This window comes from Lissotriton helveticus, chromosome 8 (genome assembly GCF_964261635.1).
Source record: "Lissotriton helveticus chromosome 8, aLisHel1.1, whole genome shotgun sequence".
In the NCBI taxonomy this organism is placed as follows: Eukaryota; Metazoa; Chordata; class Amphibia; order Caudata; family Salamandridae; genus Lissotriton; species Lissotriton helveticus.
In genome coordinates this window covers 42,350,941-42,366,741 of record NC_136069.1, presented here as the reverse complement: position 1 = coordinate 42,366,741, position 15,801 = coordinate 42,350,941, and the positions used below count along the sequence as shown (strand labels likewise).

The following is a 15,801-nucleotide window of genomic DNA, read 5'->3' as shown; positions in this document are numbered from 1 at the left end:
AACCACTCTTATTTGGTTAATCTGAGTTGACACTTGGGGTGTAGCAGTCTTCAATGTTCATACGGTCATAGTGTCTACTGCAGATGTGCCCATAATAGAACATTTAGTAATCTGGTCTTTGTAGAGGAAACATTCCAGTTTAAATGGTGTCATACTGGGACGGCATGGCTAGGCGCCGGCTAAGATGGCCGCCTGACCCGAGGGCTCCGTGCCACCGAGCCTTCACCCCTGCTGAATCCGGCATAAATCCGGCAAACCCTGCACTCCAGTGGCAGTGCCAAATCGGCATGAGCAAGCTGCATCCAGTGACCCAACTCCGGTCTCACTGCCTCTCTCTGTGGCTGCGCGGCGGCCCCATCCTCTGGAGACCAGGTGCTGGACCGGAACGAGGGTGTGATGCGGGCGGCCTTTTCCATCAGGCAAGCCCCCAGCTTTGCGACCGAGTCGGGGCAGAGTGGAGCAAGGCCCGGCCTTTTGCGGGGGATCGCGGCGCACACCAAGCGGCGCAGTCATGGTCTGGCAGCCTCCCTCTCCCTGAATCACCGGAGGCAAGCGCTGGGGCCCGGTGTGAGGATGAACCGAGGCCCCGGAGAGGCACGAGCGGCAACCTGAGCTGACCGGAAAGGGACCGCGATGCCCACCGGAGGTTGAGCCCCCAAGAGCAGTGGATTACGGCGGCGCAGGGCGAAATACAGGACACCACACAAGTTCCCTCCGGGGGCCTAATTAACGTGGAGGCCAGAGCGCCAGACTGTGCTGGGCCTTGCCGGAGCCGAAAGCTGGTGTGCTGCGGATTGCCCTAGAGCCATCTGGGACATGGTGGATGCTCCCTGACCTGCCTTGGGCCCGCCGGGCATGGATTGCTGCCCTCCCCCTCGCCCGTTGAAGTGCGGTGAGTGTAGTTGGTCGGTGGCCATATCGCGTCACGAGGGGATGCGCCTTGGGTGTGCGCAGCTGGGCCGGGGGCTGAACATCTCCGCACTGGGATTGATCAAGAGCCAGTGATAGTGGCTTCCCCGGGTCTGAGGACCTGCTGTGCGCTCCCTTCCCCCTGTGGCGAGATGGGCTCACACGTGGGCCCCAGTGGAAGATCACAGGAGTGGTGGCCCCCCTGGGTGGCTTTCCCTGGTGACCAGAATGTGCCCTCCGGCTGACCCCCTCCCCTTGGGAACTATGTGCCAACGATCAGCGGCTGTGTCGAGCCGCGGGGGAGGTGTCATCTGCCACCTACTTGAGAGAGCGGTGGCCATTATACGGGTGCGAATCTGTGGTCCTGCCGGTGCCTGGTGCGGGGTCTCTCAGGCATATCTCCCCTCTGCCACCCGAGGTCCTGTGTTGGGGGCCAGCTGCATTGTGGGGTCGTATTTGGAACCCTGCCTGTGGAGTTTGGGCCGGACGCCTCCTGTGCTGTCTTGGGGCCCCAGGCGAGGGACTGGCCAACACACATACCTCCTTTGAGGAGCGGCCGGCTCATCTTGGTGGTCGGTCGGGCCACACAAGCTCACCACAAGGTCCCCGAGTACACGGTCAAGGCTGCAGTGACACCATCTATACACTGTGTGGAGGCTCTTGAGGGATTATAGTGGGACCCCCGCGCTCTTGGCTGGGAAACGCGCTTGTAGTGGACTGTTGGATTGTGAGTGGATCCAGTGAGTGGTGTCCTTATATGTGGCCCTTGGTTGTGTGGGGTTCCTGAGGTCCCCTTCTCCTCATCCTATTGCCAACCCTGTGATTGGCAGCCAGGCCAGACTGACTGGAGAGGACCCCCCTGATGGATACCAGCCTCTTGAATTGGGGTGAATCCACGTAACAGAGCTATGCAGCAACCTATCCCCTAGTGGCATTTTGGGGTCCCACAATATCCAGACTACGCTGTGCAAGGGGCGGGCACAAAACTTTTTGCCACAGGGACGTGTCGAACTTGCCATGACGAGGGACCGGCCGGGTGGGGGATCGTACAAGCAAAGTACAAGAGACAAGTTCACGGGCCCTGGGGCCTCTGCAGTGGCATCGGGGGGGCGCCTAGTGACGTGCCTGACAATGCCGCCCTTATGGCCGCCATCACCCAGTCGAGAGATGCCCTGGATGCCAAGATTGGGGCGGTTGGATCCGCCGCCATGTTGCTACACCAAGATTTACGCCACGTGGTGGCACAGATTATGGATACGAGGGTCTCTGGGGTGGAAGACGTGGTCGATACCCTGCAGAAGCAAGTAGCCTCCCTGGAGACAATCCAACGAGGGCTGGCATCCCGGGTAGAAGACGCTGAAGGGAGGGCCCGCGCAACAACCTTCGCATCGTTGGATTCCTGGAGGGGTGCGAGGAGGGTGGCATGGAGTGGTTCCTCACCTAGTGGCTTGGGAGTAGGCTACCTCCGGGGTCACTGTCCTGAAACAGGCTAGGGCCAAGGAACCACTGCTGTTTGACAATGCACGTATCATACTTTGCCCCAACTATATTAAACTGGTCCAGCAACGATTGCAGTCTTTTATGGCAGCAAAGGCCCGTCTCCGGGAGCTCAAACTTTCCTATGTCCTGCGCTACCCAGCCAGACTGCGGGTGGTCTATCGATCCCGCACCCATTTTTTCGACTCGCCAGAAGAGGTCTTCCAATGGACAGCTGAGACAGTGCATCTTCGCCCACACTCACCGCGCCGGAGGGACTCTGATTCCTCGTCGAGAAAGATGGTGCGGAAACAACCTACGCAGAGGGGGAAGGGAAACAGATGCTCCAGGTCCAGGTGAAAGTCTCAGTCGTGTGGCACCTCATCCCGAGCTGCATCAGCCCAGCGATTGCCTACCTCATCAGAATAATCTTGGGGGGGCGCTTTATTCCAATAGTTCCCTGATATGTTTGCCTTGACCGGGAAAGCACAATTGAGGGCCGATATCCCTGCAACACATCAGTTGGCAGGGAAAGGGCTAGCTGAGAATGGGCTGTAAGTTAGGGATCCATTGACGGGTGGGGGGGCGACCTCCCGTTGGGGTCTGCCACTCACGATACTTCATTGTTTTTGAGGTATAGGGTGGGGGGGTGCTGTTTGGATGTTTGGGGGGAAGGGGGTTTTGTTGTTTGATCACACTGGCCTACATTGCTTCAGAGTCGCCTTATCCAGACCACATATTCTTGTCTAGACCACATTTGTACTTCGAACCTTCACATGGCGGTGTCTTCTGGTGATAAGTGGGATCCCTCTGGGACCCTTCAAATAATGAGTTGGAATGTCAGGGGGGAGCTAGACAAAATCAAGTGAGGCGCTATACTCAAACAGGCGAAGCGAATGCATACAGACGTCCTCATGCTGAAAGAAACACATCGTATGGGCACTAAGGCGCTATGCTTTCAACGCTTTGGTTTCATTCATGTATTTCACTCTGGGTTTGCGAGGGTGTCCCGGGAAGTTGCGATTCTGATCCATAGGCGGGTTCCATACACACACAGGAAGACATGGAGGGACGCACAGGGTAGATATTTATTTCTTAAGGGGACGGTAGGGACTGAATCCATAGTACTGGGATATGTATATGTCCCCCCCACCCCTTTCTTTGGGCATGGGGGGAAAAACTCATGACCCTGTGGACAGACATGCCTGATAGGCTGGCTGTTGTGGGGGGATTGAAGTGACGTGCTAGACCTGGTCTGGGATCGTTGGCGACCTGGGGTCCTTACATTCACTGGTGGCAGGTCTGGATTGGGTGGACCCTTGGCGACGCCTACATGGGACGGCGCAGGGCTATACATACCTGTCGGCCGTCCAAGACTCCTTCTCCCACCTTGATTATATCTTTGTCCCCCGGGCAATAGATAACAGAGTGATTGCCGCCGATATTCTTCCGTGTGGACTCTCGGACCACTCGTCGATCACTCTCACGTTATGTATGGGCCGGGCACAGCAGCCGTTTTGGTGGCATCTCGGTGCATAGAACCTCCTGAAAGAAGACTATAGAGATCATCTGGAAGGTGCCATTGACCAATATTTGACATCTAACGTAGGGAAGTAGAGGGGGCTGACTGCCTTTGGGAGGCGATGAAGCCCATGTACCGGGGGTAGACATTTCTTTTTGTGCAGCACCTCACAGATTGCATAGGGAGTCCCTCGTCCAGGCAGAGGCGAAGCAATTTGAATTGGAATCTCGCTGTAGAGATAGTGCAGATCAGCAAGGTCGCCGCCAACTCCTGTTAACGCAGCAGGAATATGCCCATCTTCTTCTAGACGAAGCCCGGTATGCGTCGCTGGTGACCCACAGTAGGATTTACCAGTGGGGAGATAAGTCCAGCAATTTACTGACTAGGTTATGCCAGAAATCGTTATATACTCCCAGGCCCTGCCGGGCATTTTGGGCAGACCCCTCCACTATTGCTGAAAGCTTTGCCATGTACTATGCAGACCTTTATGCCCCCAGGAAATGCCTCCCCGCAGCTGTAGTTGGTCGCTTCCTCGATGACCTGCCACCTAAGGCCCTTTCTGATGCAGTGAGTGAAGAGCTGGATCTCCCGCTTACGCTCTCGGAAGAGGAACTGGGCGCGTCGCTGGATGAGATGCAGCCTGGAAAGGCCCCGGGACCGAATGGCTTCCCAGGTGAATTTTTTAAACCATATTTTCTGCAGCTGCGGCCGCGCTTTTGTAGACTAGTAGAGGAAGCCAGGGAGCAGGGTCGTCTGCCTTGCGATTGGAGAGTCGCAGAGATTGTTGTGTTCCACAAGCCTGGTAGCCTTCCAGATCAGCATGCGTCGTACCGCCATATATTTCATCTTAATGTAGAGGCCAAGGTTCTGGCTAATCCAAACACAAATGAGCCAATGCTGATATCACTAGTACAACCAAATCTACCAATCACTCGTGCCACTCCTAGTGATTTGAAAATAATTTTTCAAATTATTTTAAATGGATTTCTATTTTTATTTTATATTTTAAATCTACTCTTGGAATATTTTTATTTTTAGATACACAATAGAACAATTTTCAAAAGGACCTAACAATAATATTTACATTATACACATAATTACATCCATAACCATTTATCCAAATCAATCAAAATTCAATATAACACAGATTCAATATAACAGAAAAGCCCACTTTTCCACAATAAATCAGAAACAGGTTATAGTAGAAAAAAATCAAAAGAAGAGATGAAAAGATTTTATAAAAAAGAAAAATAGAAGGGGGATAGATAGAATACCAGCAAATGATGGCAAAATAGTATAAGCTTCAGGTTTATGCACTAAAATCCTTTTGATTATTTATTCTTTTAAATAAACATGACACCTTCTTTATTAATAATACTTGAATTTGCCAAACACAAACAGGTCTACGTGTTTCAAACCCTACAGATAATTAAAGGGGTTCTCCTCAGGAGCAGGGGAAAAGAGCTGTGAAAATAAAACCAAAGTGCTTGTATTATATACATGTCGATTTCAATCATACTCTGCCACCTCAGCTATCTTCAGAGTAAAAAGTACCTTAAATGTTTCCTTGTGTGCCCGACACACACAAATGTTGACCAGACAGTGTCCTTCAACCTTGTAGTTCTATCGAAAGTAACACAATGTACACCATACCTAATGGTAACCTTTAAAAGGGCCAGACACAAAATAGCAACAGAATGTTGAAGGCCATGTGCACTCACTTGTAATTTCAAAAAGGCGGCTTACAGCAAGAATACAAATCCTCTGCGCCACATGTCCAAACGGAAGTTGTTTTTGAATTAGCACTAAAACAGCAAAGATATTCATTTTTACAAAGTTTGTCTAAAGCAAGTTGACTGGTGAAGAGTTATAAAAGTATTTGCGTGCATACCTTCTCAAGCAAGCTTATGAACTAAGGTGACATTTTGCCGCCAACCACCTGGCACCGCAATATCTGCAAACACATCGGTGAACAAGACATTTAAAGTTTATATCTCCATAGTTTACTCCACAATCCTTATAAAACCTCCCGACACAAAGGGAGAGTTTATTATCTTAGTTTTATCGCAGCTCCCGCCATTCGACACTCTCCTCTTCAAGGGGATGTTCTCTCAACTGCGTCAAGGTAATCCTTTAATCCCGTGGCTCGGTGTGCGGTGTATGACGTCATCACAAGATGCCATTGCGGCAAAACAGGTATTAAAAAAATGGAGGATTCAAAAAACTTTATTGTGACTTCCTCAGCGTCACACTGACCCTCTCCCTCTCTGTCTGTCTCCCTCTCTGTCTGTCTCTGTCTCCCTCTCCTTCTCTGTCTCCCTCTCCGTCTCTGTCTCCCTCTCCCTCTCTGCCTACCTCTCCGTCTCTGTCTCCCTCTCTGTCTGTCTGCCTCTATCTGTCCCTGCCTCTATCTGTCCCTGCCTCTATCTGTCCTTGCCTCTATCCCTGCCTCTCTCTGTCTCTGCCTCTCTCTGTCTCTCTGTTTCTTTCTGTCTCTGTCTGTCTCTGTCTGTCCCTGTCTGTTTCTTTCTGTCCCTGTCTGTTTCTTTCTGTCTCTATCTCTGTCTGTCCCTGTCTGTTTCTTTCTGTCTCTATCTCTGTCTGTCCCTGTCTCTCTGCCTCTACTGTCGCCTTTATCTGTCTCTGTGTCTCTATCTGACTCTGTGTCTCTATCTGTCGCCTCTATCTGTCTCTGTGCCTCTATCTGTCACCTCTATCGGTCTCTGTGTCTCTATCGGTCTCGGTGTCTCTATCTCTATCTCTATCTGTCTCTGTGTCTCTATCTCTATCTCTATCTGTCTCTGTGTCTCTATCTCTATTGGTCTCTGTGTCTCTATATCTATCTGTCTCTGTGTCTCTATCTCTACCTGTCTCTGTGTATCTATCTCTATCTGTCTCTGTGTCTCTATCTCTATCTCTATCTGTCTCTGTGTCTCTGTGTCTCTATCTGTCTCTGTGTCTGTCTCTGTGTCTCTATCTCTATATGTCTCTGTGTCTCTAGCTGTCTCTGTGTCTCTATCTGTCTCTGTGTCTCTATCTCTATCTGTCTCTGTGTCTCTATCTCTATCTGTCTCTGTGTCTCTATCTCTATCTCTATCTGTCTCTTTGTCTCTATCTCTATCTCTATCTGTCTTTTTGTCTCTATCTCTATCTGTCTCTGTGTCTCTATCTCTATCTCTATCTGTCTCTGTGTCTCTATCTGTCTCTGTGTCTCTATCTGTCTCTGTCTCTGTGTCTCTGTATCTGTCTCTGTCCAAACAGGAAGCTTCCCAAAACGCCCTCTTAAAAGTGAGCTGGGAAAGCGCTTACATCTGACTTTTAAAGGGCCTTTTGGGAAAATTTCTGAAGGTGCCCTGACGTCACAGAGACCAGCAGTAAAGACAGAAGATGGCCGCATGAGCATACATAGTGAATAACTAATTAATAGGTATTCACTACGTATGCTCCTGCAGTCTTCTTCTGTGTTTGCTGCCGGCAGTGGAAACTGCAAGGCAAGGTCCGCGGACCGCCAGTGAAGGCGTCGCGGGCCGTACTATGAGTACGAGTGGTATAGAGCAACCTCCCCCATTTCAAGAAGCTGGAACCAAAGCCCATCTTGCTCATAATGCCGAATAAGAAGGGCCATTTCACTGAATCGAACCCTTATTGGTGTCCAGTGAGGCTACTGCCAACGGAGCCCTAATTCCTTCTGCTGTGGCAATGTTCAATATGATCGATCTATGTGGCATAAACTGATTCTGGTCTGGGTGTTTCAAATCCAAGATTACCCCTCTCAATCGGTTTGTCAGTAATTTGTTGTCCGAATTAAGCAGATATATCAGCCTGTAGGAGTCCCACCTGTCTGCAGGCTTCCCAACCTTGGGTATAAGGACAATGGTTGCTGTGCACATATGGTCAAGGAGTGCCCCTCTCTGTTTATACAGGAGCTGTAAATTACATAATTTTCAGAGCAGCTTGTCCCATTAAATGGGCCTCATCTTGCTTGGTGTACAGTGATTACCAAGCTACCTGAAATTACCTATTACACAGCATTTATATTGTGTTAGTATGTTTTGTGCAAACAAGAATAATACCACTTTCTATTGCAAAATATTTCAGATGAGCATTGTTGCAAAGCATTTAATTTGTGCTAGTTTTAGTAAAACAAAATAGAAATCTATTAATGCTTTTTTTGCTCAAACATAAAATAATTTAGGAAGTAGATTTGAAAAGTGAAATTCTTTATTGGCCAGGTAGATTTCACTAGCATTTTGCCCTTTTGGTGGGTTTTTTGTGTAAATAACTCCACACTCCAGCAGTTTGATGCAGTGTTTGGACACTGAGGTAATGGGTTTTTAGGAACCCGTTTGGTGCCAGGGGATAACACCCGAAGACCTCTGAGTTCTCCCTGTTCCGGACCACAGAAACACGGAGTCTTCTAGTCGTAGTCAGAGATCAAGTTTTATTGGCAGCTACAAAGTAACAGAAGTCCTAGAAGCACGACAAACACGGGTCATGTGTTCTCAGGAGACTGTTCGTTTTTACAGAACCAGCCTTCTCCTTATATACAGAAATAATAGCTGCAAGCAAGAATTCTTGAGTTTATGATATGGCTATACACATATTTCTACAATAATACAAAAGAGCGAAGTCATGTAGGCAAGCCCGTATTTTAGATGTCCGATTCGTGATAGATTACCCAGCCAAGCCCGGAACTCTCATCAGATATCGGTGAAACCCCAATAAAAGAAGGCACCTCCTAGTCATAAAACTGGCCATAAACAGGGAGCGTGGATAGGTATGTATGTGTGTAGAAAACACGATCTGTACGCGATGAATGGTTTGTGGTATGTTGTGCATTGATGCTATCGTGTTTGGCCACTGGGCGAGGAGCTGCCCGAACAGGTTTTGGCTGGAGGCAAGGGAGTCAGTTGGGACAGGTCAGGGGGGAGTCAGGGAAGGTGGACGTGTCCTTTGAGATCAAGCTCGATCTTTAATTGACTTATCATGAGGGCAAGACACAAAATGGATACCGTTTACAAAATGGAGTCTGAGGGGTCGGGACGGAAACTACGGTTCAGGGGTGTTAGCATGTCTCGATCATGACGCAAATGCATAGGAATGATGTCCTAATCATTATCGGTTCGTCGACACCAAATTCGTCATGGTACGTTGATGTTTCGGGACACGGGTATCGGACCTCGATACCGGGACAACGGTAGGGTCCAGAATTTCAGAACCACAACACATCTTAATAATTACTGCCGTATGACCAGGATCAGGAAATTCTGGGCATATCATAACAAAGACTAGCACATGATGGGTATAATACGTTTTTTAAAGTGTTTGTATCGTGTGACATAAAACAATTAAAATTTATTTTAATCCAGAGTATAATGAATGCGCCGTTGCATTATTTCCCAGTTGAGCGATCTTGCATTCTAACCTTAAAACAGCGTCTGGCACTCGATGCTCATTACAAAACTGCTATTTTTGCTTCTAATTTTTATGTTTCTGGGTCAAAGTTATTGTGACCCTAAAGCACTGTCTCTTACCACCTGAGCTGTTGCAATTTATCACACACATTTTTTATTTTTATTTTTTTTAATAGTTATATATAGCGCGGCTAGACCCGACACATCGCGTATCACAGCGCTTTACATGAGCACCAGTTTAGTTACAGATGGACACATTCCTTTCTTTGTTAGGCACGGTGAGATTAAGTGATCTGCCCAGAATCGCAGGATGTTGAGCGTCGTTGCCGAGACACTAGGCCGGTTCCCCAGCTTCGAGGTCCACCGCTCTAGCCGTAAGGCTACACCCTCTCCACACGTCTTGGAGGCTTGCATCTTGAACCTCACATGAGGCCATACATTTTAGGATATGTTTTGTTTGTGGTTGGAGATGGTTGTGTCTGTGCTGCTGGGTCTGCAGGTTGCCATTCCACTGTAGTATGCTTCCCTTTGGCCTTGTATGGTGCTCAGTGTCTGTGGTGTCATTGTTGTAGATTCATTCCTTCTCTCACTATCTGCTGCTGTTTTTGTGAGTAGTTGTAGGTTGGGTTGAGAGAAGTCTGTAGTTAGCAATACATTTTCTAGTTGATAGTTTTAGTTGCACTGAATGCACCAGTTAGAAGGTGCTCGGTTCTCTTAAAGTACTAGACATTTCTGTAAGTATTTTGAGTATTGTTTGATGATTTCCGAGCTCCCGTTTTCTGGTGCATTGACAGATTTGTTTTTTGTATTGGGTTTTCATAATTTTTAAATACAAGCATCAAATATAGTATGGGTGATCAACCAAACCAACAAGTCATCAATTACAGCCTAAAAAGTGTATTCGTTCTAAATCAGTTACACTAATTGTTTAAAAGGGTACTCTAAAGAAAGACTGTCGGGTATAAAATTAGGCTGTGTTGTGTTTCAGGAAGGCAACATTTCTTAGACATTCATCCCCTAAGACAGTATTTTGTATCATCTTCCCAGGTGCTCATTAAGTTTAGGGTCATTTCCCGTGTGCTGCATGTGAATTTGTTCAGCAACACTCCAGTGACCAGCAGCTTTAAGCCACTTGCTGAGCCTGATCAGTCTAACCAGTGCTTGGCTATTCTTCTCCTACCTGTTAGCAGGGTAAATACAGAAATTGTTGTCTCTTTAAACACCTTTCAATGAGTTTACTGTTATCTCACAGTAGAGTGCTAGCACTGAGCTGGACTGCAATATGTGGATACAAATCTGCTCTGGGATTTTCATACCTGGTACAAACCTATCTCATGTAGCTACTTGGGAGCCGAGTATACTCTGTGTCATTTTAAATCTGGCACTTCCAGAATTTGTTTTAACTTGTGCATAAGTCTTGTTCAAGTCAGCCTCGGTTAGTCTTACACATCTTACTTGGAACTGATTAGCAGAATTGGTTTCTTCCTGATTGATCTGTGCACCATATGTATCGCATTGAAATCTAATGGCACCCCATATGGTTGACAGCAGTTTGTTTGAGATTGTGGACAGTGTTAAAAGAACTTCATTACTTATGGTAAGGTTGCAAACGCTAAGAACTGCCCTCCCTCTAAACTGTTTGTGTTGAACCTAATTTAACCCGCCATTATTGAACACATGACCAATCTCTGTGCATGCAGCAAGAAGCAGTAATACACTGAAATGTGGCAGCCCCTCTAATCGCGCTATGGGATCATATAGACATTGCTTGGCCGCTCTTTCTGTCAGTGAACGTACAGACCTCATACACTTTGACATGCTACCCTATTCTCATTTTCCCTCTAGGATTAGTTTTTTGTCCTGAAAATGATTCTGTTGTGTTTTTATTTTCATTGTAACATTTTTATTTCCTAAGCTACGAACCTGATAAAGTGAAATGTATTAATCAATTGTCTTCCTGTGGCATAGGACTTAAGCCACAACTCACTGACCAAGGGCGAGGTCAACACCGTTATGTGGTGTTGCATATGTTACTATTCAAATGAATGTGGACTCTGGTACATATTTGTTTAAAATGTTTTTTAGAGTGTTATATAGCACAAACTATACCGAAGATATCAGGTATCCGAGCGCTTTACATGAGCACCAGTTTCTTTACAGATGGACGTGTTAATTTTTGTTAGGCACGGGGAGATTAAGTGATTTGCCCAGAATCACAGGATGTTGAGCGTTGTTGCCGAGACTCGAACATGGTTCCCCAGCTTCGAGGTTGACCTCTCTAGCCGTAAGGCTACATCCTCTCCCCAAATTGGGCTGTTCTTATTTTCTTGCAGCATGATCAATAAATGCCAATTTCCATAAGAATGATTATTGTGTATAGTGGCACAGTGAGCTAAAAAGATGTACTGCATTGCAACCTAGAGTAATTACCGGTGGCTAAAATGTATTCAAGTGTTAGATTTTTTTTTTCATTTCTTCAGACACTTTGCTGCTTATAGTTTATGACATTACAGGTATTTTTGTATCCACAGAGAGGAGATTCCTGAACTTATAATAAGATGAAGAGTATTGAAGAAAACATGACAATACTGGAAAGCTATCTGATACTCGAGAAGAACCAGAAATGATGCCGAACAGTAATTCAAAATAGAACAACTCAGTAGGAGACAGAGAATCTCGTACATGAACAGACGTATCCTGCAGGAACATCAAGTGCAATCCGGCGGCTTCAAGAGGCTGAGGGCATCTATGCTGCTGGTCCCAAAACATCCAAATAAAGTAAAATCACAAAAATTACACTGCCAGAACACATCCAAAATATAAACATGCTAGATACCACCCTTTATCTTTGATAAGGATCAGGTAGTTATAAAAAGTGCTCCCCTCTCTAATATGACAATATGAATACTATGGTGTTACTCCATCATAAACGCTGTTTTGGCTGGACCTTACAATCCCTAGAAAGAGGTATACAAAACATAGGTATACAAAACGTGAATCAGGAAGCACACATCTGAAAGTTAAAAGAAAGAAGTGTTTGGCTACTTGCAATGCAGAACATTATTCTAGAGCATAACGACTTGGTATTGAGTTTTGTTCTTTGTGTGCATTTCATAAATATTGTCCAAGAAACAGACTATTTAGATAAGCTGTGAGGTTTATTCTTTGCACACATCTTAGAAAGTTCTTAACACAGGTTGAAAACACAGCTCCTGAAAGAAATATCATACATATGTTATCAGTCCTGCAAGAACATATCTACTGCAAAAACCTAGTGAAGATTAAAATATAGTTAGTGATTCAGGAACCACAATGTTCAGTCAGCAAACACATTAACATGATTTATGCCAAAATATAACCGACGCTTAGACTCTAAACCCCAAAGAAAAAAACATACACACAACGTAAGACGAGCTTGGGCTTCTCCTCATTACTGAAGTAGCATCACCAACCATGCACAGGGGAAAATGCATGAGGTTATATTGAATATGGCAATAGGGTTCATCGGCCATCACAACTAAGAGTTCATTAACAAACAAAAAGGAAAGAAATAACATAAAGGTTCTGTGTGTGAGAGAAGAGTTTTAATAACTTCTAATCCCCACACTGCCACCACTAACAGCCAAACAGAAAGCTTATTTAGGTTTAATGAATGTGAAATGGCTTTTAATGAGTCATCGGCTCTGTGGGGCAAATATCAAACACATACAGCAGAACACACAGACACAGGCAGTGAAAATGGAAAGAGCTTTACTCTCTCAGCAAACCTAAAGATCCATCAACAAATGCACACAGAAAAACCTTACACCTGCGGTGAATGTGGTAAGAGCTTTACTAAAGCATTGGATCTAACCATTCATCTGCGACAGCATACAGGAGAAAAGCCATACACATGCCAAGAATGTGGAAAGAGTTTTAGTACATCTGCTAATTTAAAGAGCCACCACCTAACACATATTGGAGAAAAACCTTACACTTGCAGCGAATGTGGAAAGAGTTTTAGTAAATCTGCAAATTTAAAGAGCCACCACCTAACACACACCGGGGAAAAACCTTATACTTGCAGTGAATGTGGAAAGAGCTTTACTCGTTTGTCAACTGTAAAGAGTCACCAGCGTATGCATACAGGGGAAACACCTTACACTTGTAGTGAATGTGGAAAGAGCTTTAGGGAAGCTAAGCAACTAAAGCAACACCATCTGACACACACGGGGGAAAAACCATACACATGCAGGGAATGTGGAAAGAGCTTTAGGGAAGCTAAGCAACTAAAGCAACACCATCTGACACACACGGGGGAAAAACCATACAAGTGCAGTGAATGTGGAAAGAGCTTTAGTAGCTCATCAGACCTAACCATCCATCTGCGCAGGCATACAGGAGAAAAACCATACACATGCAGTGAATGTGGAAAGAGCTTTAGTACATTTGCGAGTCTAAAGAGACACCATCTGACACACATGGGGGAAAAACCACACACATGCGTTGAATGTGGAAAGGGCTTTACTCAAGCATCATACCTAGCAACCCATCTGCAATGGCATACAGGAGAAAAAGCATACACATGCAGTGAATGTGGAAAGGGCTTTACTCAAGCATCATACCTAACCATGCATCTGCGATGGCATACAGGAGAAAAACCATATATTTGCACTGAATGTGGAAAGCGCTTTACTCAAGCTGGACACCTAACCATCCATGTGCGAAAGCACACAGGAGAAAAGCCATACAAATGCAGTGAATGTGGAAAGAGCTTTAGTAGCTCTACATTTCTAAAGAGCCACCAGCGAACACACACAGGGGAAAAACCATACACATGCAGTGAATGTGGAATGAGCTTTGCTCATTTATCAACTTTAAAGATCCACCAGCGCATGCATACAGGAAAAACCATACACGTGGATGAATGTGGACATTTCTTCACTTAAGCATCAATCCTAAGCATCCATCTTACAATGCATGTAGCAGAAAAACCATACACTTGCAGTGAATGTGGAAAAAGCTTTAGTAAATCCACGCATCCAAAGAGCCACCATCTAACACACAGGGGGGAAACTTTAATCAGAGCTTCAGGTCTAACCATCCTTCTGCAATGGCATTCAGAAGACAAATCATACAAATGCAGTGAAGGTGGAATGGGCTTTGCTTGCTCAACATACCTAAAATGCCACCAACAATCACACATAGGAGAAACAACTTAAAATATCTAGGCTGTTTCAGTCGTTCATAAACCGTAAGACATCTCCTGCAGATGTAAATAAGGGAATGGCTTTTATGATTTAATATGCATAGTGGTTAATTAGTGAACACAGAAAGAGTAAATAACATCTGGAGGGATGTAAAAAGGGCTTCCATGCTTTTTTGCAGCCATGTGTGCTTGGGTAAATATACACAGGAAAACTCATTCATAAGGATCAAATACAATGTGGGTTTATTTTTCCCGGAGTTTTATATAGAGTGAACTTGACCTGAATTTTTCACAGTGCTTTCCATGAGCACCAGTTGAGTTACATGAGGACACATTAATTTTTGTTAGGGACGAGGGGATTAACCTCTTCGCCAAGGGGATAATTCCCCTGCGGCGCAGGGGGGAGGGGGGCCGCGCTCATCGCTGCGGTGCTCGTGACGAGCTCGGCTCGTCATGCAGCACGGTGGCGCTGTGCTGATGATGTCATGACCACGCCCGTTCCAATGGAACGCCTAGAAATGTAGGGGAATTATCCCTGTGTGGGCGTTCCGTAACGGTCATGATGAGCTCAGCTCGTCATCAGCACAGCGCCACCGTGCTGCCTGACGAGCTCAGCTCGTCATGGGCACCCAAGAGGTTAAGTGATTTGCCCAGAATCACAGGATGTTGAGCGTCGTTGCCGAGACTCAAACCCGGTTCCCCAGAATTGAGTCGACTGCCCTAGCCGTTAGGCCACATCCTCTCCCCAAAGAGGGAGGCTATTATGAAATTAAAAGTCATTTCAGCAACACATCCAAGAAAATCATTTTGGCTACAGTAAACATGGGAGGGCTTCTTTCACCTTGCAGAGTTACAAGGTTTATGAAGAAACCATGTCTAGACATTGTGACTGTCAGGTAAGATTCAATTATTGTGCTTTCTAGCTTTGGAAAAAACACAATAATATGTTGAAACTACCCTCCCCTGTGGAAGTTGCCTTGTGCATGCTGTAAGAAGAGATGGCTCTTTAATATGATTACTCGGTATGTTGGGAACCTTAAACTTTGTTACCATGGGGCACATTTTTCTATTCCATTCATGTACCTGGGGATGGTGGAGGCCTTAATGAATTATGTAAACATTAAGGTCCAGGTACTGATGATGTTATAAATAACAACGCCAAAGGCCATGTGGTTCGTATATATGAGCAGATCCCTTAGATTGGAATGTAGGGTCATGTCATAAATGTTATTCAGCTTGTATTTTTTATATTATATCTTTTATATTTATATTACATGATCATTTTATGGCAG

At 45.9% G+C, this 15,801-nt stretch overlaps 1 protein-coding gene across 1 annotated transcript in view; it reads left to right on the top strand.

The window, feature by feature from the left end:
* The window catches only part of LOC144773701 (uncharacterized), a 200,059-nt gene extending 184,575 nt beyond the window's left edge, over nt 1–15,484 (top strand). The window contains 2 exon segments of the mRNA XM_078658846.1: nt 4,405–4,580; nt 12,883–15,484. Coding sequence (XP_078514972.1) covers nt 4,405–4,580; nt 12,883–14,522 — 1,816 coding nt within the window. The 3' untranslated portion in view covers nt 14,523–15,484.
* Nucleotides 15,485–15,801: the final 317 nt, after the last annotated feature.